Source organism: Armigeres subalbatus, chromosome 2, assembly GCF_024139115.2.
Source record: "Armigeres subalbatus isolate Guangzhou_Male chromosome 2, GZ_Asu_2, whole genome shotgun sequence".
NCBI lineage: Eukaryota > Metazoa > Arthropoda > Insecta > Diptera > Culicidae > Armigeres > Armigeres subalbatus.
The window spans coordinates 303,510,978-303,538,470 of record NC_085140.1 but is presented as its reverse complement, the minus strand read 5'-3'; the positions used below and the strand labels follow the sequence as shown (position 1 = coordinate 303,538,470).

The following is a 27,493-nucleotide window of genomic DNA, read 5'->3' as shown; positions in this document are numbered from 1 at the left end:
TCTTTAGTATAATACTTGGAAGATAAAGGCATGAAAAATATGATAAACTGTGATGTATGGGACATTGGGGCAAAAGTAGATTAATAACTATATACAGAAGTGTCTCACGTCTATAAAACATCTCTCACTGAATTTCTTGGAAAACTTCCTTTCGAATAAGCCCTTAATCTTCTATGTGCGTCGTCCATGAAAAATGTTATACTATTTTGAATAAAAAATTACATTAAATGAGCTGTATGACCCCTAAATCCCCTATAATTCAATATTTTTAATGAATTATATGATTATTTGGTATTTTCATTATATTATTGGAAAATATCAACTAAATTAACATTACTACATCATTTCCTTGCTCAGAATCATTGAGTTATATTATTTTATAGGGGAATTTGGGCAAAAAGGTAAGAAAAAAGAGTACCTCCCATCACATCCTATCTATGATCACATCAAGACTCATAGCATATGACTATTCTTGTCTAGTTGTGCTATCGGGTATGGTTTGGAAATGTTTGGCATCGGTGCTATTCAAAAGTTTTTAAAAATCGTTTTTTACTCAATAAATAACCAAATAAAACATTTGTGAAACGATTTATTTCATTGATTTTTGATCGACAAACATTTGTCAATATCTGTTCAACACTTTGAGACAATAATATCAACACTTATCTGTAAATATTACTTTTTTTACGGAATATATGAAAATTGCACATAAAATGCACTTTGATGCTTATTTGACCCCAAAATTCCTTAAATTTCCAACTTTTACCAACAAAATATATTTAGTGCCCTTCTGTGGATCCACAGTGAAGAGATAAACACAATTTTAGAACAATGTCTTAAAGATAAAATGACAAATAGTTTGTAAACTCGCGATATATGGGGCATTAGGGCAAAACGAGCTCGATAACTACATACAGAAGCGTTCCACATCCATGAAACAGCACTCGCTGAATTCTTTGCAAAATTCTCTTTCGAATAAGCTCTTGATCTCTTCTGTAAGTTGTTCGTGAAGAAAGTTATCAATTTTTTCCACCTTTGGAATCGGATTTCCCCATTGTGCATTGTGGTGCGCACTACAAACATAAAAGCATAGAATCGAATATCGAAATATTCATTTTTTTCAAATGAATGTTTTCATCTTTAAGTTATTCTTTTAATGTCCAAGTTTGCCTTTGTATGTACTTCTGTTATTTGTATGTAATTTCCAATTGCACAGAATTCGAAAAAAATGAATATGGTAAATAGTATATTGGTTAACACATGTTCAAGAGTTGTTTGGAATTATTTTTGAAAATTCTACAAATCATTGAAAATGGATTGGATTTGGGCACGGAAAATCAAAATCCCGGCCCCATTTAAAATGCACGGGGACAAAAAATCCGGAAAATTTTCCCGAGGTGTAAGGTGGCCTTAAGATAGTTTTCTAATTTGTTACACGGGAAACAATGAATAGGTTCCATAGCTTAGAACATTTCAATATATGTACTAATATTGAATGGGAACGTTCAAAGTTTTCAATAAAAAAATCCAAGATTTACTTTCTAGACATTAATTCTAGAAATTAAAAAAGTTAAATTGAATAAATTACGAATCGAATGTTTGGATTTCCTAAAATATGTAGGGGAAATGACGGCTTTGGCAGGTTTTGTTCTATTATTGCCAGGGGGGGTTTTTATGACTGACTAGGCTCAAATTTGGCCTAAACATTCATTGCATATCAAAGAATATTGTGGCCAAATTTCATAAAATTTGGTCGACAAAAACCCCCCGGCCAATAATAGAACAAAACCTACCAAAGCCGTCTTTCCCCCTATAAATCTTTTTCAGAAAACTGAATCATTATTTTGGTCGGAAACGAAGGTTGCCTTCGGGTTAAATCTTTGTTCAAATTAGTTAATTAATAATTTGAGTATAAAAGGTATAAAAACTCTTACCTTGATTTTTTAGAGTTAAATTAACTGGGAAAATTTGACAAAAAATACCGGAAAAAGCGGGAAAAACCGGGAATTTGAAAATCGAGTTTCAGTGGCCACCCTGCCGAACCCCTCTAACCGACTACGATGAATCTATTCCACCTGGTCAAAAGAAATTCAGTCGAATGATGTTTCGTCATTAGACATGGCGTCGACTTAAGTCATATGATCATTTAGTCGAAATTAAATTTTCGGCTATTAATTAACGAATTATGGTTGAAAGAGAATTTTATTCTGAACTAATTATTGATTGAGTGAAAGTTTCAATAAAAGGAGTATGAAAATCATTTTCATTCGACCAAATGTCCCTTCGACTAAGCGTTCTTTTGACGAAATGTTATTTGGCCAAATGTCATTAGACTAAATGTTCCAAAGCCGTTTACGATGAAGTATTGGCAAAATAACATTGATATTGTGGGTTTTTGACCATGTGCCGAAAAATAGAATAGAGGGTATTTCTCCACCAGTACCTAATATTTTGCTATTTCTGTAGGTCTTCATTTTTTCTATAATCCACCAGGGTCTCCAGAACTTTCTGTTGGCTCATGTGAAAAATCCTCATTGGAATTCGTATTCGTTTCTTCCGCTGAAGATTGAACTTCCTCACGTCCACTGAATTCCTCTAATTAGTTTATCCATGTATCTTGTGGATTATTTATTCAAATTTAACCAAAAATCTATTGACGAATTATCCATTCGACTAAATGTCCTTTCGACTAAATGTCCATTCGACCACATGTCCTAGACCTCTTCATGTTTTCAAAAAGTATCAACAATTTATCCGGTCAGCCCAGAATCACAATTCTTATGCTAAAATAAGGCTTCTGTCAAATTTTCAGCTAATTCGGATAAAATTTCGAGGTGGCTCAAGTCGATTTAGTGTTTTTGGGCTTTTTTCAATTTTGAAAAAAATCTCAGCAGAGATATAAACGCTGAAAACCATCGCAACAGTCTCCATACGGAAGCTTAAGGTGTGCTCTACAAGTCTTGTGAACAATGCGATTCGTTTCGTTCATGTTTTGACCATGTTAAAGTGATTTTCGAGCGTTGAAGCTTTGATTTCAATTGTTATTACGATGCACTCAATGGTAAAAGCATACAGACATATGGTGAAATAAACCAAATTCGGAAGTCGTTTGTTGTTAGCATCAAATATCATATGATTTGATTTATGTTTTGTTCGAATAACTTGTTTGAAGAAATCCTAACGTGCAAATTAATGACAAATGTTCAGCTTCTGATTTTTAAGAATTTAACGGTAAATCGCACATTGGCAATTATATTACTCAAATGTCCAGGGTAAAAAGAGGAATAATAATATAATAAATAAGCAATGATTTGTCATGAATTCAAGAATTTCATAGAACACCGACTTTCAGGGAAACAGTGTTTTTATGCACATAAAAGCTCGAAAATCACTTTAACATGGTCAAAACATGAACGAAACGAATCGCATTGTTCACAAGACTTGTAGAGCACACCTGAAGCTTTCGTATAGAGGTTGTTGCGATAGTTTTCGGCATTTATATCTCTCGTTAGATTTTTTTCAAAATTGAAAAAAGCCCAAAGACACTAAATCGATATGAGCCACCTCGAAATTTTATCCGAATTAGCTGAAAATTTGACAGGAGCCTTATTTTAGCATAAGAATTGTGATTCTGGGTTGACCGGATGAATTTTTGATACTTTTTGAAAACATGAAGAGGAAATGTCCATTTGTCTAAATTTTCATTCGACTAATTGTCCATTCGACTAATTGTCCATTCGACTAAACGTCCCTTTGACCAAATGTACTTTCACCTAAATGGCATTTTGACCACATGTTTATTCGACTAAATGTCCATTTGTCTAAATTTTTTATTCGATTAAATGTCCATTCGACTAAACGTCCCGTTGACCAAATGTACTTTCGACTAAGTGGCATTCGACGAAATGTCATTCGACGAACTGTCCCAAAGTCTTAATTTCTTACGCCACCCGGTTCGAACATTCAGAGGTCCTGTAAAACTTGCAGAAACGGCACTTACAGTAAAATTAGAAGTTTCTGGAATTACGTGGAGAGATTGATTTTGAATTGAACCCCACCACCGCCATTGGAGGTTACCACTTTCCTTCGATGGGACTCGAACCCGGCTTTGGGACAGTTCGTCGAATGGGTTTGCAGAAATCGCTCTCAATAGATAACGAACAACGATAAAAGAGAGGCAAAAACTGTTCCGAATCATAACAAGCCATGATAACAAATTTATCAAACTTGTATACAAGTGCGAAAAAACAGAATCGGATAGGCAGCCCCAACAGAAAAATGATGATTCTCGCTTTGTTTTCGCTCCTTTCGTGTTGGTTACTGCACAGCTGTGTAGAACAAGTTGAAATGCATCATCAGAGCAAGTGCTCCCCGTCCTTGGAGCTTTCTAAAAGAAATTTATCATGGGGTGTAGCCTCCCGAATCAGTTCTCTATCATGACAGCTTGCGAAAAAAATCTCGCGGTATGCTACATATCGTATATGTATACAGAGATGATAAGTGAGAGACTTGTTCTTTCTCTTTAGGATTCAATCCCTGAAATTTAGTCAAATGGACATTTAGTCGAATAGACATTTGGTCGAATGGAAATTAATCCGAATGGAAATTTAGTCGAATTTTGAAAGTGTTTAGTCGGTAATATGTAATTAGTTAAATAGATAATTCTTCAATAGATTTATGGTTAAATTTGAATAAATAATCCACTAGATACATGGATAAACTGTTTAGAGGAATTTTGTGGACGTGTGGAAGCTCAATGAGCAGCGGAAGAAACGCAACGAATTTTTCACCTGAGTTATCAGAAACTTCTGGAGAGCCTGGTGGATTATATAAAAATCGACTCAGTTTAACAGAATTAAGATGATGTCTGTGTGTGCGTGTTTGCGTATATGTGTGCGCGATACACTTACAAAATTATCACCTATTTTCATGCACTTGTCCCTAACCGATTTGTTCGCAGGAAAAAAATGCGCGATTAGAACATTATCCATTTTCCACGCGGTGTTTGATGCCAGGGGTAAGTGTAATTTTTTTAAATTATTTGCTCTCATGGTACAAACCACGACAAATTGAATGTGATTAGTTTAACTGTATTATAACGGTCACCTATGGTTTAAAATCATCGAAAAAAGGAACAATTTGCAAGTAAGAATTGATTTTATGAATGAATTTTATGAAATTTTTCGAGTCGATTTTTACACTTACCACCTTTTTCCACTTCCCCCAGTGTGCCTTATACAATGAAGCTCAGTAGACCAAAAAATCCTATGACAATTTTTGAAACATTTTTACGCTTGAAATGGTTCACCGTGTACTTTCCCATGGGTCTACGTCGCTTGCAAAAATGTACAATACGTGCCGTAGTATTTCCTGTTTCGACGACATGTTGTAAACAATGTTGGATTGAAATTGTTTGTGCGACAATTCTAAGAAGTAATTCTGATGATTCATTCGCATAAAGTAATATATAAGTATTGATGTCATTCCAATTTTTTAGTGGTCACCCGTTATTAGGCATTGTTTTAAACCAAAACATAGTCCGAAAACACAATTCCATCTAAATGATTATTTCATTTGAAAACACGAAAATCACAAAAAAAAAAGTTTAGTAAACAATAATTTGAACAAAATTAAACGTTTTTCAGGTGTCTTGCAATAAGGGTTCTACCGTCTAAGACGAGTTAAGTAACCTCCATTTAATTTCACCAATTCCACCAAATGAATTGGTGGAATTAAATAGAGGTTACTTAACTCATCTTAGATGTTTGAATACATTCCACTAAAAAGATACATACTAACATACTATAGGAAAAGTATACGAATCGTTGAGATAGAATTGATATGCAGAAGCTTGCTTCATAAGGGCCACGGTTTCGATTGATAACTAACTGCGTGCTCTTTGGCTCACTCTACTCTAAGGGCCGGTTGATCGAAAGACATTCGGCCGAAGTCCGTTATGCAGAAGGCCACCAGGACGTAAGTTGTTTGGTCGAATATGTCATCTGGTCGAACAAACTCTTAGACCAGAACCAATCTGACAGAAAACATTCGTCCAAAAATGTCATTTGACCGACATGGATATTCGGCCGTAATAGTCGTTCGATCGAACTGATTATTTGACCGTAGAAGTCGTTTGGCTTAAAATACCGTTTGGCCGAAATATTCGTTTAACAGGGAGGGCAAATTAACCAAAAATATCATTTGGTCGAACGGGTCATACATGAGCATGGTTGATCGCCAACGGTTGCTGCTCCATTGTTGTTAGGCCCACAAAACACCAACAGATGATATTTGGAACTAACATCATCCCCAGTGTGTAAAAACTTGCAGGTCAATTAAGGAATCAGTAGGAAAATGTTGACGTGATACTCGCTTTGATAGAAGCCGTCGAGTCATCTGCAGTTCCAAGAGAAATCACAGACGAACTTTCCAGATCTCCAGCAACGATTTCGTTTTTCGCTCTTTTTCCCGTTCCGTTCATCCCAAACGCCAGAAGCTTCAAAGTAGACCTGTATTCTAAACTAACATGTGTCATACTCGTTCACTGATAACTGAGGGATTTCATGGACAGCCATTGCTTTGTGCTTGTCGACCGTAATCTCTTGAAGTTCGTGAATTATTACGAATAAAAAACTACGGATCGATGGGGATAGTTTTAATATGTACGATTTATTACTTGTTACATCTAGAACAACATTAAGGGGAAATGAAGGTTAGCAACACATTACTACATAAATCAGTGTTGTGATATGATATGTGATATTGCCCAGTGTTGCACGACTAATACAATCACAGTTTTCCGTAGGATGGAAAGAGACAGACGACACACCGCTGGTTATGAATCATTCAGAAAGCTGTTTTCTTTGTCCAGCTTTCCATGAGCCATAAGTTGCTGTGTGATTTGAGTTTATTTTGAGATTGAGGTCGACTCTGAAGCTTCCACAAATATTCTCATAAATATTTTTCGGAGAGCTATTCCGATTCATTCGATAGCTCGAATTGCTACGAAAATTCTCTCTTGAACTTCTTCAAGTCTACAGAGAGTAGCAGCCAGGTACGAAAACCTGTCCAAATATGTCACTGACAATGAATGTAGATCTTTTTCGAACGCTCTTGTGAATTGATATGGAGAATATCGATTTATTTTTCGCTGTAGAAGAAAAGTATGTTTGTAATAGCTTTGCTTAATAAAACAATACTGGGATTCCAATATGATTTCTTTGTATATAAGAGAAAATCGGATAATGCTAAGTACAAAAAAGATTGGCTCACATTTTTTGCACATACACACACATACAGACATCACCTCAATTCGTCGAGCTGAAACGATTGGTATATAACACTTTGGGTCTCCGAGCCTTCTATAAAAAGTTCGGTTTTGGAGCGGCCCTTAGGGTACCGTATACTTAGTATACGAGAAAGGCAAAAAAGCAGCAATTGAGTTTACTTTCAATAATAAAGAACTATCATTTTTCGAACGATATTCGATCTATCCATAAAAGCGATAAACGATGACTTTAGGACTTTTTTTTCCCAGGGAGTTGGTAGATTTTATTGCCAAATTTACCTTTGAAGAGTTCTTCAGCAAATTGTTTGTTTCCACTTATTTGGACAGAATGAAGTCGAATAAATCGGTCGGATTTAAAGCGTAATCTTTTTGAACTAGTCATAAAGTGTGACTCACCTTTCCGACGAAAAGCGCCAAACGGATATTAACCATTACAAAGCTGTATAATGGTAATGAGCCAGTTATGTCATGCAGGTTTATTTGCGCAACTTATCATGGTCATTCAAATCAGTTCAAATCATTAGCTCAAAGTATTACAAATCAAGCAAAAGTAAACCATAAACATTATTAACCCGCGCCACCGCGTAGAGAACGTGTTTCGTCTAACAAATTATGAGCAGTAACAAATAAGGAAATTTAAAACAACAAGCCGACCTTAGTTTCGTGCTTGCAAAATTCTTTATGCTACTCAATAAAAAAAAGCCAGCAGCTCCAAGCTGAATCAATGTGTGGGGCTGCACAGCCATTAGTTGGCAAAACTTAGCAAAATAAATCGTGATCGGTGCGCAGTAAAGCTTGCAGTTTCTTCCCTCAGGCACTTGAACTATGTAGAAGGGTCTCTTCGACACGGCTTCAGCTACGTTGCCTAGAAATGGACAAAACTTTACCACATGCTGTGCCGAATATATAATTTATGGCGGTTCGGTAGTGAATTTTAAATTTCAATTCCACTCTCGCCAATTTCGGCGGGATTAAGTTTGTTTCAATAAGTCCATGACGGCCTATAGCGCTTCTGACATAAATGAGTTGCAATGAGACACAGGCATGATAGAAGACACTTTTTTGCCCCACAATGAAGTCCAATAACTTTTCCCTGCTGCTGTATGAGTTGTCGTCTCCAACTTGTTTGAGCTCATCCGTCAGAGGGGTGGGTAAGGAAGAAACATTAAAGCTTCCTCAGCAAAGGCTGGATGAATCTGCTCGCATAGGGAATAGAACTTGTGTCGATAAAAAAAAAAGTTTGGTTGATACGCTGAGTGCGCGACAAATTTAATTAAAATCGAAAGTTTTCCAAGGGATCGCAAAGATTGATTAAAAATGCACTAAGTGAAATTGGAAAAGCTTTGGAGTACAGAGCGACACATGTTTCAAATGTGTGACTTTTTTTAGCAAATCGGAATTTCGGAATGGAATAATCAAAAATAGCTGAATGTACAGATTTTGGAACTTCCATATATAACAAGAAGTTGCAGTCTGATCACGATATGGAATATTTCTTATATGAGTTTTCCTGGAAATAAATGTTTTTAATACCGTCAATAAATACTATGCCCTAAATTCCGTGGATTGTTGGCTATCATGATTTCTAAACAATAGATACGAACCAATCAAATTAATCAGCACGCCAACGGCAAAGTGATCCGGTTGCTTACTTTATAATGAAACATTTAGCAAATAAGCAGTTTCCGAACCCACATTTTAACATACATCGGTAGTGTTAGGCCGCGAAGCTCAGCCAGAGAATCGTTTCCATTGTTTTGAATGAAACTTAGCGCAGCGTAAAACAACCGCTACTAAGGCGATCGAGTCCGGTAAGTTGATACGATCGAAAAATGTAAACATTCAATCGATCGAAAAACAACTAAGACTGTCTAGTGTACGAGTGGAATGGACCAATTTTTCCATAAGATTTGACATTAGTCATGCCACTCAACTCTACATGTATAGGAGTCCACTCGTTGTCGATGCATTCCATTTAATATATTCTTGTAAATAACTGAGCAATGGTTTATGTTATTGTTAGACGTTTTGCGTGATTCCCTTTATAAATTAATTGCACTGCACCGAAGCAGAAGATAACCTTTCCGTCTGGTCATCGAATAGTTGGCCCGTCATATGACCGGGGTTCAGCCAAATCAAACCAAGCGCCAACTAAAAAATTGCTCATTTTTCTGCCCAAAATTTCATGTTACAGATTTAGTTGACCAAAAATCCTATCGAACTGAACTGAAGATAACATACAACAAATTTACGTATGAATTGATATGAAATGGTTTTCGTTTTCCTTTTACGAACAAAATATCACAAGTCAGTCAAAAACCGCTTGGTGCGGCTTGGCAGAACCCCGAGCATATGTGAGTAAATAAATAACGTTAGTGGGTAGGCAATACAATCGTTCCGCTGTCCGTAATCGTCCTGCATTCTCCGTTGTCGACGCCGGATTAATTGCGGTTAATGTTGATTTTGACCTTTGTCTACTTTCATGTGGAGTTTGTTATGATGAATCTAGGCGCCGCGCCACCGACTGATAGTCAGGCATGCACTGCGTGATTGACGGTGAAATTGAACGCAATTCCTCGGTCTAAGGGGAAATGCTGGTTTGTTTTAAATATTTTGTTTAGATTGATTGATTGATCGCGTGATCAGATCATATCTTAGGAGGTTGTTAATTTAGTTTAGTTTTTCTAAGTTATCACAATGAATATTGTAAAAATTGAAGAAGTTAAGCACATCAAGGTCAAATGATCGAATCTGATGCACCCCTCGCATACCATCCCTGTCTATTAATGGTTTTGGTTTTCGATGATATGGCGTCAGATTCTACAAAATACTGTTTTAATCATTGCACATAAAAAACATGGCTTTGTTTTACAAACTTGACGAACAAATGATGCAAATCAATAAATGAACAACTTAAACGAATTAAAAAAAATAAATCACTGAACAACTTTTGTTGTTGTTGCTTTTTTCTATTCTCGCTTAACTTTTCAAAAGGACCTAAGTAACATTTTTTATGAATTAATTTGAGTACTGCCATCAAAAGCTTTCGTATTGGTCTGTTGATTGCGCTATTCAAATTAATTCACGACAAAATTGTTACTTAGGACCTTTTGAAAAGTTAAGCGAGTATTCTCCTATTCTGATAAAAAATTTTAAGTTTAAAGTTTTATAACGTTTAGTAGCTCATTTTATTGCATACTGCCCCATATTTCTACCGATATGACTCACAACGGTAGACGTAGAGAACCCACAATCGAAAAACTTGTTTCTGCACAACAGTTTTCTCAAATTGGAACCTGCGGGCGGCAGAAGGAACCCTTGCCATGAATCTTTAATGAAGCGAATTAACATAGATGGGATCATCCGGCGTCGAAGTTCAATTCGAATCCCTGTGGTACGGCGATTTTGCGCTGTGCTGGCTGCAACAAAGTTGCATCTTTCCTTGCAGCTGGCCGCAACGGAACGACAACTTCGAACAAGGGATCTTTTTGCTGGCGGAGCGGAGAGCGCGTGTGGGTGGAAATAACTGCTTTAGTCATCACAAAATGATAATTAATTTTACTGCCCTTGCGGCACAGAGTCCTCCGTGCGCTGGCATAAAACTAGTTTTACGCACTCAACGAAAGCTCTCGTTATGCTTGTCTCGTTGAAATTGAAGCGTTTATGTTGGGTTGCGAAGCATCTTTTACTGAAGTGTTGTTCTTCGAAAGCTATTGCGAGCGTGCCCATGTTCACCAAAACGAGCATTTACCTGCTCAGCACGCAGGTTATTGCGGTAGCGATCATAAATCATGCGCTGCTTGCGCTTATTATTGCCACTTTTCACCGCCCCTTCATATCGCTTAAGCCCCCCGGTTAAGCACGGTATTACACTCAACGACATGACGCCCGGCCGGGCTGTGTACGGCCGGCGGTAGGTACGATTGATCCACGGTGTTCTTTATGATGAAATTATCGGATTCTTCCGTCGTCAACGGAACTGACGGATGGCTGATGGCTGACTAACCTGATGGTGTGAGAAATAACGCCGCCTACTGGAAGCGTAGATCCATGTCAGATTCAATTATATTTCATCGTGACTTTCCTTCTGTTCCAAGTTCAATTTCTCACTCGATTCACATTTTATCCGTGGGGAACCATTTATCTGGATTTGTAGGCGTCCTTATACCTACTTAGATAGAAACATATAATAACGCTATCATCATTGTTGTTAGGTTTTCTATCTGTGTTCCGATTTTTGCATCAAATACTTTCCTTACCGAGCGAAAGAAGAAAAGATCATTATCATTGTATGTAATTTAGAACCAAAACATTGATTTACATACACTGGAATCGCTTTTCACACAGGTCGCGTTAAACGCAATTTTTTTCGTGGGTTTCAGGATTTACGAGGATTTTTCAAAAAGTTTTTTTTATGCGGTACAAGTAAAAACTACGAAAAATCGATTTCCGATAAAATCGTTTTTTAGAATTTACGAGGTTTTGGTGTGAAACCGACTTGAGCGTACTGCCAAAACTATGCTACTCTGAGTAGGTAATTCATGAGAGAAACCTCTACTGAACATCAGAAATTATAATTTAAAAACATTCATCATATTGTAGTTTCGTCCTGCTCGGGACATCTACCATAAGAGCAAAGTTAAATTTAGAAAACAAAAGTTTGATAGTCATTCTTTGACTCAATGTTCAACTAGACAGTGGGAGACGATCTGCTAATCACAATCAGTGAACCCACTCTTCCTGGTTCGGAGGATTAAAATTAGCACAATCCGCTTGTGAAGAGTTGATGACCCAGTCTCTCCGCAAGATAATACTCAATCGCTTTGTTTCATATTGCGTTTTTCGCGATTTTTCTTGCCTAGTAATCGTTTAATTCGTTTCAAACGGCAGCTTATTCTTCCATTTCGTATTATCGCCGCTTCACTGCTACCACCACTACTGGAACAATGAACATGGGTTGCGCTTTTCTGCACATGATTAATTAGCAGCGATCAATTTCAGTTGAACACTGACTGACAAGAAGAATCAGTATTTCTTCAGTCGAGCTCTGGAGGGAGATGGGAAAATAAAAACGCTCGAACTCTGACAACAAGGTCATCGATTATAACGGTTCTGCGCCTCACTTCTCACGTTGATGATGGCGAAGTCTTGCAGCGATGATGGTGGACGAAAGGATCGATCGGGAGGTTTGAAATAAAGGAATATGTTCGCTGTGGGTAGTGATGGTGGCGACGGCGGTATCCTTGGCTGACCAGACGGAGATGCTACCGAGAAGTACGAAACGGCTATCGATTATGATGTCTTATTCGCCTTGATTGGTTCCCCTGACGGGTGGCCGAGGTAAAGCAGCCCCTTGAATGCCGTGAGTAATGAGTATTGCTTTAATTGAACGGGAGTTCAACTTTACAAATAATAAAATATGGAAGAACAAAGGTGGCGTTGTTGGTTTGCAATTGATTGACTTGCATGTTTCAGTAAAATCTAAGTTAATTGCCTAATTCAGGGTATAAACTAGTCCGGAAGGGTAATAAGTTCTTCTTCTTATTGGCATTACATCCCCCACTGGGACATTGCCGCCTCGAAGACTAGTGTTCTTTCAGTACTTCAACAGTTATTAACTGCGAGGTTTCTAAGCCAAGGTAGCATTTTTGCATTCGTGTATCAAGATGCTAACAGGATTATACTTTTATGCCCAGGGATATCGAGACAATTTCCAATCCGATTACCCGGATCCGATCTGATCCGATCCGGGTAATTAGTTACTACATATGTCTAAAACTCGATTTGTGCAATTGTGCAACATGTGAAAGGTTTAGTTTGAAAAATGTATGAAGGTAACCACTTTCTTCGGTTGGGTTTGATCCCACGACCCCAGTACGCTAGAGAGGTGCTCTCCCCGAAGGACCTCCATCGTCCTCAGCAGCTCAGCGGGTACCCGCATAACCCGCGGTGAAACTTATCAGTTGCAAAATGGAAAGACCCCTGCTTCAGCGCTGGCAGCCTTTCTAAATTGTATATGCCAACAATTTTATACAGCTTCTGTAAGGTTCTTATGTACATAGAACTGTATTTAAATCTGCCATCCGTTTGGTTGGGTGTGTTTTTTTAAAGATTGGCATCACTAAGCTTTTCTATGGATACCCAGGAAAGTAACTCAACTCAAATTGAGTTAATTAGGTTAAGAAAATGTTCACCTGGAAGGGAAGATGCTTTTGAAAATTGCGTTGAAAAATAATAAGTATTGCCTTCAGGGGGCTTATTATACCATCTTACCCTACAGTCAGACTAAGCTAAGCTGTACACTAACCCAAAACTGCGATTTAAATCTACTTTGTTCTGATTTTTTGACCTGAAAAATGCTTTGGATGGTCTACTTGATGATAAACTAAAAAGTTTGAAACTATGTTTTCAAAGTTGGCGGACATCAACTCAAATAACGGTTCGTCCGAGTATAGCGCTGTTTAAAATCTTAAATTTTACACGTTTTCAGGGCGTTTTTCGCGAATTTTGCTGATTTGTCGCGGATTTGCTCCTCCAATCGCGAAAATCGCGACTCCTTCAAATTATGTTTTTCAAAAAATGCGATTTTCGAATTTTATGGAATTGGTAGGATTGTGGTTAGAACTTCGTTTCCGTTCCGTTTCCGTCTTCGTTTCCAATATTTTTTAACAGTAGTTCCCTTCTACGCATAGTTGTCCCAAGTTTGTTTTTGGAGATAATTAACTTTTTATTACAGAGCGGTCTACTTTCACGCGTATTTTTCGAAAACATAGAATGAAACGATCTTTGTTCAGAAAATTAGTGAAACAGCACCAAGTCTGTTCGTCCAATTGTTGAATTTCTACACATATCGCAGGGAATAAATTCATCATTATGGAAGAATCTGTTACATAAAAGAGCGGTGTTTATTTGAACTTAATTCACTTATATCTTTCAAGCCTGCCCACTTTGAGTGTTGAATATGAGCAGTTTGAAGGATATTCATCCTAAGTGATAGTGCCGTAAACTAACACACTCAACCACGTGGAGAGTAAAAAACATTAAATAAAGCACGAGGCAACATATGTCGATCATAGTAGTCATTAAAGAAATCAATCACTCAGCGAGACTAAATAATATGCGTAGAAATTAGCAAACACGGGCTCTAGGGTATTTCTCGGTATGCTCCTCGGTATGGTATAAGCTACTTAAATTTCCTACCCGGTTGAAGCCAGCAATGAAAATTGTAGTTTTATTCTACGCGCAATTTTCTCAGTTTTTTTTTAATTTGGTACAAGTAACGCATACTTACGGCAGTACAAATGTAGCAAAAATCACGGATTACAATTATGTTTTGGAAAATGACTCTTCTGTTATCCAAGGGTGCTTCGCCCGAATCAAATGCATTGATTATTCTAACTGAGTCGCAACAACTCATATATAACTGAATTTGTTCATGCATGTGTCACAGCAACTCATTTATGACAATTTCCATCCATTTTTTTCGGTTCAAAACGTTTTCGCCATTCTGGATACACGCGGTTTCGGAAGAGTCCTTTCCGTACAACTTGCGGGGTCTGTGATGTTCGCAACACTGCGGAACACTTTGTCTACCGATGCCCCGTATATCAGGTTCCTAGACATACTTACGGGATATCTGCTAGCGTATCCGACGTTGCTGCCAGCACCGTGGCCCTCATCTGTTTCATAAAAGATGGGGGCCTATACTAACATGTAACCAAAATAGCCTGACGGGCTTCATGAGATTGGCCTCGGGAGTATGTTCTCACAACACGAGGCTTTCAGGCATTCCTTGATTTCCCCAAGGTTGTAAGTCCTCACTCTCCAGTGACCAGGCAGCCCAGGATCTTAACCCGGGTTTAAGGTCCCTCTTAACATTACCCACGAGTTTCAACACGGTCAGCTGTAATATCGAAAATGCTGCTTTCCAATAATTTAGTATCCTAAAGCTGATCACCAGCGTTCAGATATGTTGATTATACGCCGTTCTTCACAGTTAGACTACTGTCGGATCTATCCAAATAGTTTGCTTAGTTAATTTGCAACTGGGATGAATTCCATGCCTCAAGCCAAACCAAGCATCAGGGCCAGGGACAGAAAAAGTCACTTCAACTACACTCAAACAGTTGACATACAACACACAATCAAGTCAACAGTCCTTTACAAATTTGAATGTGCGAATGTGTATGAACAGCAGCAAAGCCACTAGAAGGCCATATTAAAATTATATCAACATATGTTATTATGTCAAACTAAATTTTTATAACAAAATTAGTTAGAAACATATATATTGTGCAGTTGGAAATTTTTACAGATCGTGATAGGTTTCTAGATTGTAACAATCAGAAACATAATTTTTGTCTGAAAGAGAATATTTTTCGAGAACATGGAACTAACAACATTACAAATTGGACAACCTTTTCATATTAGGTATATCAGCGTTGTGATATCTATGGCTGGAGACTTTGCCACATATATTTCAATTGGCTACTGTTGGGCAATTCGGTGTTAAGCATTTTTTAAATCTTTATTAAGGTACAGTGGGGCAAGTGGGTAAAGGAAATCGTATATTTCATGTTCATCAAGTCATAAAAATTGAATATAATGTTGAAAATGATCATATTTATGACATAACGAATCATCTATCCAATCTTTGTATGCCTGCGAACAAGATCTTTGAAAAATACTTTTAGGATACCAATTTTTTGGAAAACAAAAAAATCGGTTTCAATTTTTCACTTGCTCCACATGTGGGGTAAGTGAAAAAATAATTTTGAAAGAGGATTTTTCAATATAAGAACACATTTTCTGATCATATATTTCATGCAAATGATAATTATACTGAATAGAACATAACTGTGATCTGTTGTGATGCTTTTTGACACTTCATGAAAGTCAAAGGGCAATAGAGTGGATCCATTAAATAATTTTTATGTTTTTATGTTTTCTTTACTTGAATTTTTTGAGATCTAATATTTCATCTCCATTTGTGTCTAATACTACTGTCTATTTCAGGTTTATAGTAGGTTTATAGTAAGATAATGAACCTTGGCGATAATGCAGAGAAATAATCTTTGAAATATTCATCTAACCTGGAAACATATTGTGTTTCATTAACAATCCACTTATGATTTCAGTAGAAGAGTCTACATTAACAAATAAATAAATTTTATAAATTTCAACTAAATAAATCATAATTGTTGATATATTTGTAATAGTAGTGATTCTTGTATTTAAGCTATATAAAAAAACATTTTTTCACGAATTATTTTTCAAACATGGATTATTTAAAACACTGACACGCTTGGCACTTTGGGTTTCTGATTTAGTATTACCACGTATCACTGTAATAACCAAAAGCCTTCGAATGAGTTCGAATTGGTATCATTTGTTTATATACGCTTAATAGAAATTATTTGTGTTTGGAAAAATAGAGAAATGCATTCAGTGTTGGAAAATTTTCACTTGCCCCATCCATGGTAAAAAACAGGCAAAGCGATAAAATATTTTTTTTTTTCAAAATTTTTGATGTTCATATCAATATTTTTGTAGCTTGAATTCAAAACTACAAAGAAAACCAACTTATCAATGCACTAATTGAATGTGTTACGGAAACCAACATAAAAAAATATTTGTATTTATTGACACGCAAAACAACTTGCGCAAAAGATAAACTTGAAAGGTTAATAAACTTTTACTCTCGCATGTTAAAATGGTTCATTATTTCACGATTTACTTATTCAACGCATTGATGGCACGGCAAATGCTGGGTAAAGCGTACCATTGGTACTTCGCGTACCTGAAGGAATAAAATAGACCCCATCTCGCGGTCCTTAGCCTCTTACCCAGCAACTCCTATCTCTACCTCCCCGCGGTGCTGGCCGGGATACGAGCAACCTTAGGGAAGATCGGGTAACCAACCCCGGTGGGAACTATGGTCGTATGCTGACAGGGAAGGGGGGGTTTGCTCCTCTCCGGAGGTGCAAATCTTATTGAGCGTCTGTTCTCCATGTCAGGATCGGCTCACAACAGCGTCTGTTCCCCATGTTAGGGGCGGCTGATCATCGTCCGAGTGCCAGCGAGGGACTCTAAAGTGAAACTGTGCACCATGGTCCACCGGAAATAAGGAGGAATGGTCCTCCGGAAATTTAGGGGTTTGGTGTCAGGCCCTGCAAGACAGCTTTTAAAAATCATAAGCAACGAACAATCAACAAGAGAGTACGGACCGGAACCATCGGCGAAGACCACTGCGACGAAAAGGGACTAGCGATTGGAAACTCGGTTCGTGGAACTGCAAATCTCTCAACTTCATCGGGAGCACACGCATATTCGCCGATGTGCTCAAGGACCGTGGATTCGGCATCGTAGCGCTGCAGGAGGTTTGTTGGAAGGGATCAATGGTGCGAACGTTTAGAGGTAATCATACCATCTACCAGAGCTGCGGCAACACACACGAGCTGGGAACAGCTTTCATAGTGATTGGCGATATGCAAAGGCGTGTGATCGGGTGGTGGCCGATCAATGACAGAATGTGCAGGTTGAGGATCAAAGGCCGGTTCTTCAACTTCAGCATAATCAACGTCCATAGCCCACACTCCGGAAGCACTGATGATGATAAGGACGCATTCTACGCGCAGCTGGAACGTGAGTACGACAGCTGCCCAAGCCACGACGTCAAAATCATCATAGGAGATTTGAACGCTCAGGTTGGCCAAGAGGAGGAGTTTAGACCGACTATTGGAAAGTTCAGCGCTCACCGGCTGACGAACGAAAACGGCCTACGACTAATTGTTTTCGCCGCCTCCAAGAATATGGCCATTCGCAGCACCTACTTCCAACACAGCCTCCCGTATCGGTACACCTGGAGATCGCCACTGCAGACAGAATCACAAATCGACCACGTTCTGATTGATGGACGGCACTTCTCCGACATTATCGACGTCAGGACATATCGTGGCGCTAACATCGACTCTGACCACTATCTGGTGATGGTTAAACTGCGCTCAAAACTATCCGTCATCAACAATGTTCGGTACCGACGACCGCCGCGGTACGACCTAGAGCGACTGAAGCAACCTGATGTCGCCACTGCATACGCGCAGCATCTCGAGGCAGCGTTGCCGGAAGAGGGTGAGCTCGATGGGGCCCCTCTTGAGGACTGCTGGAATACAGTCAAAGCAGCCATTAACGACGCAGCGGAGAACAACGTCGGGTATATGGGTCAAAGTCGACGGAACGATTGGTTCGACGAAGAGTGCAGACAGATTCTGGAGGAGAAGGACGCAGCGCGGGCGGTCGCGCTGCAGCAAGGTACCCGGCAGAACGTGGAACGTTATAGACGGAAGCGGAGACAGCAGATCCGCCTTTTCAGGAGAAGAAACGCCGCCTGGAAGAAGCGGAGTGCGAGGAGATGGAACAGCTGTGCCGTTCTCAAGATACACGCAAGTTCTATCAGAAGCTCAACGCATCCCGCAAAGGCTTCGTGCCGCGAGCCGAAATGTGCCGGGATAAGGATGGGAGCATCTTGACGGACGAACGTGTGGTGATCGAAAGGTGGAAGCAGCACTACGAGGAACATCTGAATGGCGCTGAGAGTACAGGCAATGAAAGTCAAGGCAGCGGAGGAGATGACTACGTCAGTTCAGCGGACGATGGAAGCCAACCAGCCCCCACCTTGAGGGAAGTTAAGGATGCCATTCAACAGCTAAAGACCAATAAAGCAGCTGGTAAGGATGGTATCGGAGCTGAGCTCATCAAGATGGGCCCGGAAAAGCTGGCCACTTGCCTGCACAAACTGATAGTCAGAATCTGGGAAAACGAACAGCTACCGGAGGAGTGGAAGGAAGGGGTTATATGCCCCATCTACAAGAAAGGCGACAAACTGGAGTGTGAGAACTTTCGAGCGATCACCATCCTTAATGCCGCCTACAAAGTGATATCCCAGATCATCTTCCGTCGTCTGTCACCATTTGTGAACGAGTTCGTGGGAAGTTATCAAGCCGGCTTCGTTGACGGCCGCTCGACAACGGACCAGATCTTTACTGTACGGCAAATCCTTCAAAAATGCCGTGAATACCAGGTCCCAACGCACCATCTGTTCGTTGATTTCAAGGCGGCATACGACAGTATAGACCGCGTAGAGCTATGGAAAATTATGGACGAGAACAGCTTCCTGGGAAGCTTACCAGACTGATCAAAGCAACGGTGGATGGTGTGCAAAACTGTGTGAAGATCTCGGTCGACTCCAGTTCGTTCGAATCGCGCCGGGGACTAAGACAAGGTGATGGACTTTCGTGCCTGTTGTTCAACATTGCGCTAGAAGGTGTCATGCGGAGAGCCGGGTGTAACAGCCGGGGTACGATTTTCAACAGATCCAGTCAATTTATTTGCTTCGCGGATGACATGGACATTGTCGGCCGAACATTTGCAAAGGTGGCCGAACTGTACACCCGCCTGAAACGTGAAGCAACAAAAGTTGGACTGGTGGTGAATGCGTTAAAGACAAAGTACATGCTTGTGGGTGGAACCGAGCGCGACAGGGTCCGCCTGGGAAGCAGTGTTACGATAGACGGGGATACCTTCGAGGTGGTCGAGGAATTCGTCTACCTCGGATCCTTGCTAACGGCTGACAACAACGTTAGTCGTGAAATACGAAGGCGCATCATCTGTGGAAGTCGGGCCTACTACGGGCTCCAGAAGAAACTGCGGTCGAAAAAGATTCGCCACCGCACCAAATGTATCATGTACAAGACGTTAATAAGACCGGTAGTCCTCTACGGACATGAAACATGGACAATGCTCGAGGAGGACTTGCAAGCACTCGGAGTATTCGAGAGACGGGTGCTTAGGACCATCTTTGGCGGTGTACAAGAAGACGGTGTGTGGCGGCGAAGAATGAACCATGAGCTCGCCCAGCTCTACGGCGAACCCAGTATCCAGAAGGTAGCTAAAGCCGGAAGGGTACGATGGGCAGGGCATGTTGCAAGAATGCCGGACAGCAACCCTGCAAAGATGGTGTTCGCTTCCGATCCGGCAGGTACGAGACGACGTGGAGCGCAGCGAGCGAGATGGGCAGACCAGGTGCAGAACGACTTGGCGAGCGTGGGGCGTATTCGAGGATGGATAGATGCGGCCTCGAACCGTGTATTGTGGCGTCAAATTGTTGATTCAGTGTTATCTGTATAGATGTAGACTAAATAAATGAAAACGCATTGATTTGAATGGCCTTGTATGATTGTGAAGTGAAATTGAATAATTCTGTGCTTCATCAGTGAAATACTTGTGTTTTTTTTCACTTACCCCATTTACCCACTTACCCCACTGTACCTTATGATAAAATCCTGTTACAACATTTGCAGGATAATAAGAACAAAATTGTATCAAAATAAGCTATAAATATCACAATATGTTGAAATTGTGTTTAGTTTTTGTTATTTCAGTATCAGTATTGTTGTGTGCGGTATCAAAATGGATTTTCAGTTTGGCATATTGATAGTCAATTTGAAATCTAAAAATATGAATATCATTTATTTGTCTCATATGAATAGGAAATCCAGCAAAGATGGGACTGATATGCGATCATAGGCAGTTTAGTGTTTGCAAATGCGTATATTACTGAAATTAAATCAGTTCTTCTGAGGGCCACCTTATCATACAAAAAAATTGAAGCGAGACGAACTTTCTTCAAATTACAAAATCAGAAGGGTAATGGATTGCTTGAAAGTTATGAATACTATTTAGGGTAATTCGCCAAATGTTGAACGGCGTTGAATTTTGTCGCCTATTGTTGAACTCCCATAAGAAATGCACGTGCGTTCAACAGTAGGCGAAGAAATTAGCCGTTCAACATTTGGCAGTTTCCCCTAATTATTTTAGATACGACTATTAGAAAACAAGTTGAGTTTAGCTGAGTGCTATTTACTGTAAAAATAAGAGCAAACATACTTTTGTGCTTTCGACGCAGGCTAGGCTTAGCATGCAGTAACTCTTGTCAGGTCCATTTTTTGACATTCGTCTTCAATTGAGCAATTGTTTTCAATGAGATTTTTCTGAAAATACCAATTGAATATGCTTACACTTAAGTATAAGACTCAAATGATATTGAGATTTCATTTCATTGCTTAAGAAGCCCAAATTTCAATGAGAGCATAGAAGATCAGGTCTTTGCAACAAAAGACAGTGGACTCTAAGCTTCATATCCATTAATATAATAAGAAACTTTTTTTGTACTCTTACTCTTCGTATGTTCCAATCCTAGAAGACAGTGGACGGCCTATATGTATTTCCTATTAAGACTGATCATCGTATTGAATCGTCAATTTTCTCAGAGAACGAAATGTAATTATCTCGTCAATTGAAACAGTTATACACATCATTATTCAAAAGTGTGCTTTTCACCCGACGTCAGTAATTCCAATTGCACCGACCCAGCTAAATGTGGTTAGCGTGGGGGAGAGCGTGGAGCGAATGATGATTATGATAAAGTTGCTAAGAAATCCTTCATTCAACCGGCCACAGCTTGGCATCAGATTTGACGGACACCATGTAGAGTCTTTCTCCGGCAAAACCGCCCTTCCAACGTCCGCGTCAATGTTCTTCTTCGATAAATTACACTTCAACTGCGGTGCCCTGTTGCACCGCTGCTTATTTTACTTCAGCGCGATAGCCTAGCCTAGGCACTGTACTAAGTCTAACCACGCGCTCGAATCCGTTGGTGGTTGGCGATTGTTTTGATTCGAATAACGAAAACCACACCAAGGGGAAGTTAATTGCATGTGGGGAGGAGAGAGAGAATATAAAAAATAACATATCTTAGTCGGGAAAGTGGCTGGCCTGTGAGGAACCACACTATAGAACCTACGGACTATAAACATCGGTATGGTCACTGCATGACCAAGTGCGAGGGCTGCCAGGGCGTAGGTGAAAATTTCTTCAAATCACTGAATCGGATAGAAAATTATAAACATCCGTTTAATAACTTAACATTGATGCGCCGAACGCTAGTTTGGCCCTTGGAAGATACGCACGGACGGTATAGGAGTCTCGCGTGCATGATCTGCTTGAATTGAAGCTAATATTACGGGAAACAGACGTGCTAATGGTAGGGGAGAGGGCATTCAGGTGAGAGGTAATAAAAAGTCGGTATGGAAATAACACAGTTTCAGCGATCGTCGTGGATCGCCGATTGGCGGTAACTATTATTTTTTGATAAGTGGCACTTCTAAGTAAGGGCGTAGATTTCTTTGTATTGTTGAAAGTTCTCCAGTTTTATTACGGCGTTGCGGATATGTTTTTTAAATTGCATCTTCTATTTATTCGAATCGCGCTTTGACCACATACGTCGATATACTTTCACAAACTTTTCATGGAAACATAATAGAGTGATATTTGAATTTTATTACACATGAAAGTTACGTTCAGATTTCATTTATAATGGAAATCGTATGCAAAGTGATGTTTTATCATTACTTTTTCGCGAGTTAAGTACAAAACAGCGAAAAATAGTAGATAATCGATTGGCTTAGTCTTACTTCTAGTCAACAGCCGTCAATACTGCAATATATTTGGACAAATTTGATGCATTCCACACAAATATACGCTCTTTGATCGTAATGTCCCATTGAAACGGAAATTTTTTACATGTTGAGTGGCTTTCAAAAATCTCACCCCTAATACGTCACAGGTTGAAAATGGCCACTTTTTGCTAACTGGAATAGGGGTACTATTCAAATGATGCGCATCAGAAAATTATTATTTGAAAATCATAAAACCCAATCCACACCCGCCCACCTCCTCGTAACGTGGTTTCAAACTTTATGTAATTCGCGAATGGGCTCAAACTTGGGTTTTGGTCACAATACGTATGCTACAAATTATTGCCCTTCTACCGTTTTGAGCCGCCAAGTGCCGCCTCCGCAGGCATCGGGTTCAGCAACAGAGTGTGAATAATGGCACGAACGACGAAGGCTAAATGGACAACGACTCATAAAATTCTATATTTATAGGATATGGAGATGATTCTTCTGTTTATAATTGAACTTCGTTATTCATGGTTCATTGCTGAAGGCACTCGCAGCGAAACAAGCGGACTGATTAGGGAGGTGGGTAAACCTGAGATGCATTCGAGCGCATGACTTGATATGGGCAATCTGTCTGGTGATAGATTTTCATGTATCAGAGTGATGCAATAGGCAGATCAGAATAGTGAATAACATTATTGAAATTAGATGGCCAACTGTAAATTATAAGATCTGGAATAAAAAGGCATTTTTACCGTTTTCTAAAAGAAGGAGATGTATTGGCTGTATATTTTGTACTACATATTGACATTTTTTTGTTGATCAAATTTTCTGATTCATTCACCCAAACAATTCTTAGTCCTAACTTAAATATAATTGCAAAAATATACCCTATCCAACTATATTTCTACAAATATATTCTATAGAACATTTTACGCGTTTTCAGCAAAAATTGTATAGCAACTATTAGAAGCAATAAGCTTCTTTAAAAAAATTGTCTAAAAATCACCTATTTCGATAGGTTTAATATTAAGAGTTTTTAATCGCCGTAAAGGAGATTGTTCCTCAATTATCACTGAATTACATAATGCTGTGCTATATATTCAGGCGCTTTTGCAAATCACAATCGTTTTATGTTCTTAACTGCAAAGCTCGTCCGTTCGTATTTGTTTTGTGATTGCCATTTCGATTGGTTTGATTTTATTTGGCGTTTAAATTTTATTAACACTTCAGTCATCTCGAAGCGGGCGCTTCCGTTTCTCGAGGAATAACCCTCTGTATCATGTCATCTCCAATCAGGAAACGATAATCTGATCATAATTACCTATTACACAATTGAATATAATCGTACAAGAGTAACTCAAAAATAACCGTCAAACAAAATTCGACATTCATCTCACTAATCGAATCGTTTTTTGTCTCTCCCCTCCTTTTTCAAACAAATCACATTCATCGGGTCACCACACTAAACCACATGATGTAAAAAAAACCCATTCGGAACCGACATTGTCATACCGTTTTGCGCCTGTACATAAACGCCACCTTCCGCGTAGGAAAAGAAAGTCGAATCGGATGCCGCAGAGAACGAGAAAGACTCCAGCACAGAAAAAGCAAACAAAGATGGTGCCGGCGATGCCAGCGCCACCGCCAGTGTCAGTTCCCCAACCACAGAGAAACCGGCCGTCGAGTCGGATTCGGACGCGGCCAACAAAACACAGGAGAACGGCGGCAGCGCAGACGAAACGCTAAACGACAGCAAGGCCGCCGCGGAGGACGGCAATAAAAAGCCGAAAAAGGTCAAAAAGAAATGGTCCTTCCGAAGTATCTCGTTCGGCAAGAAGGACAAACAGAAACCCACCAAGAAGGAGAAGGATGGCGAGGAGAAGGTGAACGGCGAGTGCGAGAAAGTTCCTGAAGAGGTGAGTGACACACAACTAGCTAACTTACCTATGCATTGTGGGATTTAGTATTACGGGTTTGATTTTGTTTGTTATCTGATCTACATCATGGGGTCACCCCCGGGAGAGCGATTAAGATGTTTTGTGTTCGTCATTGTCATGGGTAAGTCGTTTGTCTACTGTTTTTTGGTGACTAACGATGGTTGTTCGAAGCCGAGGGTTTGTGATATTTGCGGCAGCTTTAAATTCTCTATAAAGTTTTAGTCGGATTTGGAAGGAGAGGAGTGATACATATCATTTTGTGTAGGTGAATAGTTTTATAGTTTTGCCCCATTTACCTGGTATGCTCAAGTGGCGGTAGATAAGGGTCGTGTGGTTTGAAGGGTTTTCCGGAGGGATGCCTGCGTTAGTGATCCTTTTTATGACGCCCCATTAGTTTTCAATAAATCCGGTTTAGTTAAAATGGGGAATCGTCGTAAAAACCAAATCAGAGTACACTAGGATCGATTTTTATGCGGATTTTGGGATTTTTTTCGAGTCTTTTTTACGCTGCACGAAAATATGATCAATTTTAGGTTGAAATACAAAGGTTTTTTCTCGTTAAAATAAAAAGAAACTTCTGGAAATTTTTCCATAAAAAATCTAAGATTTTAAGGCGTGAAAATTCCAAGAACTTCCTCTCAAATAAATTTCTCATAAAAAAGCATGCCATATACAAATGTGCTCGACTTGCGGTTAGTGGCAGTATATATGCCACTAACAAGTTGCATGGAATTTCGCTCAATGTCAACTCGTGGCATGTGAACGTAGATTGTGCGAAATTGATGGATCTTTTTTTGCCTATATTCCGGGTATTGAGCCACCCGTTATTAGTTACTATAATATCTGAAAATCGATTCATGCGCACAACATGTGACAGATTTAGTTAAAATAATGTTTTGAGTAACCCCTTCCTTCGGTGGGGTTTGATCCCAAGAAACCAGTTCAGTATACCGATTGACGACCATGCTTTGACTTGTCCATCCTTGGCATCGACACGTCGCATGCTCGTAATCAATAAGCTGACAGTTCCTCTCCACTGAAGTCTACCTTATTGTTTTCTCATAGTAAGGCTTCGACGAAAAGGTCTGGATCGAACTGCGAAATCCTCAATCCTTGATCAGATCCGCCTTATAGTTCCTTGGGCAACGTAGTCTATACTAAAGCGAACTTCTTGGTGATCGCTCGACGCATAGTCCGGGATCTTTTGTCCATCCTGTGCTACAAAACTTTACGTCAATGTACGACTCACCTTTTGATCATCTGAACGTCGATGCTTGACCATCGCTAAGCAGGACTATCGTTAACCTCGCTAGTGATTCCAGTAATATATGACATCTGGCGTTAGTTAATCTGGAGCACTAGTCAACTGGCCAGTTCCCACGCATTAAAGCCTCCCGCCATAACTGCCAGTTTTAAACCGATCAATTTTATCGCTTTATCGGGCATCTAATAGCCACTAAACTGCTTTCTCCCCACCTTGATGGATAATCTAGTAATCCATAATCCGGCTACCGTTTACCGGTCTACCGCAAATCAACATAAGTTTTGCTTTCCTTGAACCGACAGTTTGAGTAGCTGCAGCGCTGCTTCGCAGTAGTTTACAGTAACAAGATTTATGACCGTATCCGAAGCACCTGACAAGCCTGAGGTAGTTGGTTTGCACTCAGCGGGCATACCGACCTACCACCTTCAGCTTGGATAAAGGCAACCTGTATTCCCATTCGACTTTCCCTCAACCGAATCGCGGTATCTTGGATCTCGACACCACACTGAACACTTAGTGTGCGTCCATCAGGTCTCTGGCTTCGATGATCTCTCGTCCAGTCCTTTGAGCTGGATCACCTCTAGTGGGAACCGGGCTCTCACTTTAATCTCATCTCCCAGCACCTCCTCTGTCAGCTGTTTGTATGCGGAACTCTTCCGCGCAGCATCCCGCTTCAATACGAGAATTTTTTTTTCCTTCTGCGTTCTTCAGATGCAGTTGAGGTGGTCCTCAAGGAAAATAATGTGGTTCTACTTTATTCTCACTAGTTTTGAGAGTAAAATTGTTATCCCGTTAGGATGCGGCATAAAGATTTTTTTATATGAAGTTGATTTGAAAGTGAGCGGAGTGCAATTTTTGTGACGATATAAATCTCACGACACAATGCTCAATTCATCTTACATTAAATAGTTCAATGTATAATATGAATATTTTCTTAAATAAGGTTGTATTTTTTTAATCGATTCACAATTCGGGATGTGGAAACTTCAAAGTCGAAAGCAGATTCAATCGATGGAAACAATCGAATCTAGGTGCAAATGTTATGCTTACATGTTATAATATAATCAAATAGAGCTCGATGAAATCCATTATGCAACAAAGTCCGCTGTCTCAGCATCCTTCCTGGTACACGAAAACCAATCAATAGAAAAAAATTGGAGAAGTCGACTTTTCCGTTTATCAACTCACGATAAACGTAGCCTGCTAATTTTCCATTACCGATCCCAGGTTTCAAGACCAGGCAGTTGACGTCACGAAAAATGTCTGATGCGATGATTTTGAACACGTTCGATTATCAGATTCCATGTTACGTAGTTTGGTACCCATACAGCAGATGAGTTTTCAAGATATGGACTTACGAGTTTTGTTTGATTTATATTTGCCATTGAGGTACACCGCTAGAGAGCTGGAAAAATCGCGTGTACAGTTTTTAAATTTATGTAGTATTAAATTTGTTTGGTATCTCTAGTCGAGTAATGAACAC

General features: G+C 39.5%; 1 protein-coding gene across 5 annotated transcripts in view; it reads left to right on the top strand.

Moving 5' to 3' along the window:
- The window catches only part of LOC134212511 (calphotin-like), a 314,355-nt gene that overhangs the window by 217,875 nt on the left and 68,987 nt on the right, over positions 1 to 27,493 (top strand). For 4 of the 5 annotated variants that reach the window (XM_062690461.1, XM_062690457.1, XM_062690460.1 and 1 more), the window contains exon 4: positions 24,360 to 24,725. The exons of the other annotated variant lie outside the window; for it this stretch is intronic. In XM_062690461.1, coding sequence (XP_062546445.1) covers positions 24,360 to 24,725 — 366 coding nt within the window. The remainder of the gene's footprint in view (positions 1 to 24,359; positions 24,726 to 27,493) is intronic. 5 annotated transcript variants of the gene reach the window in all.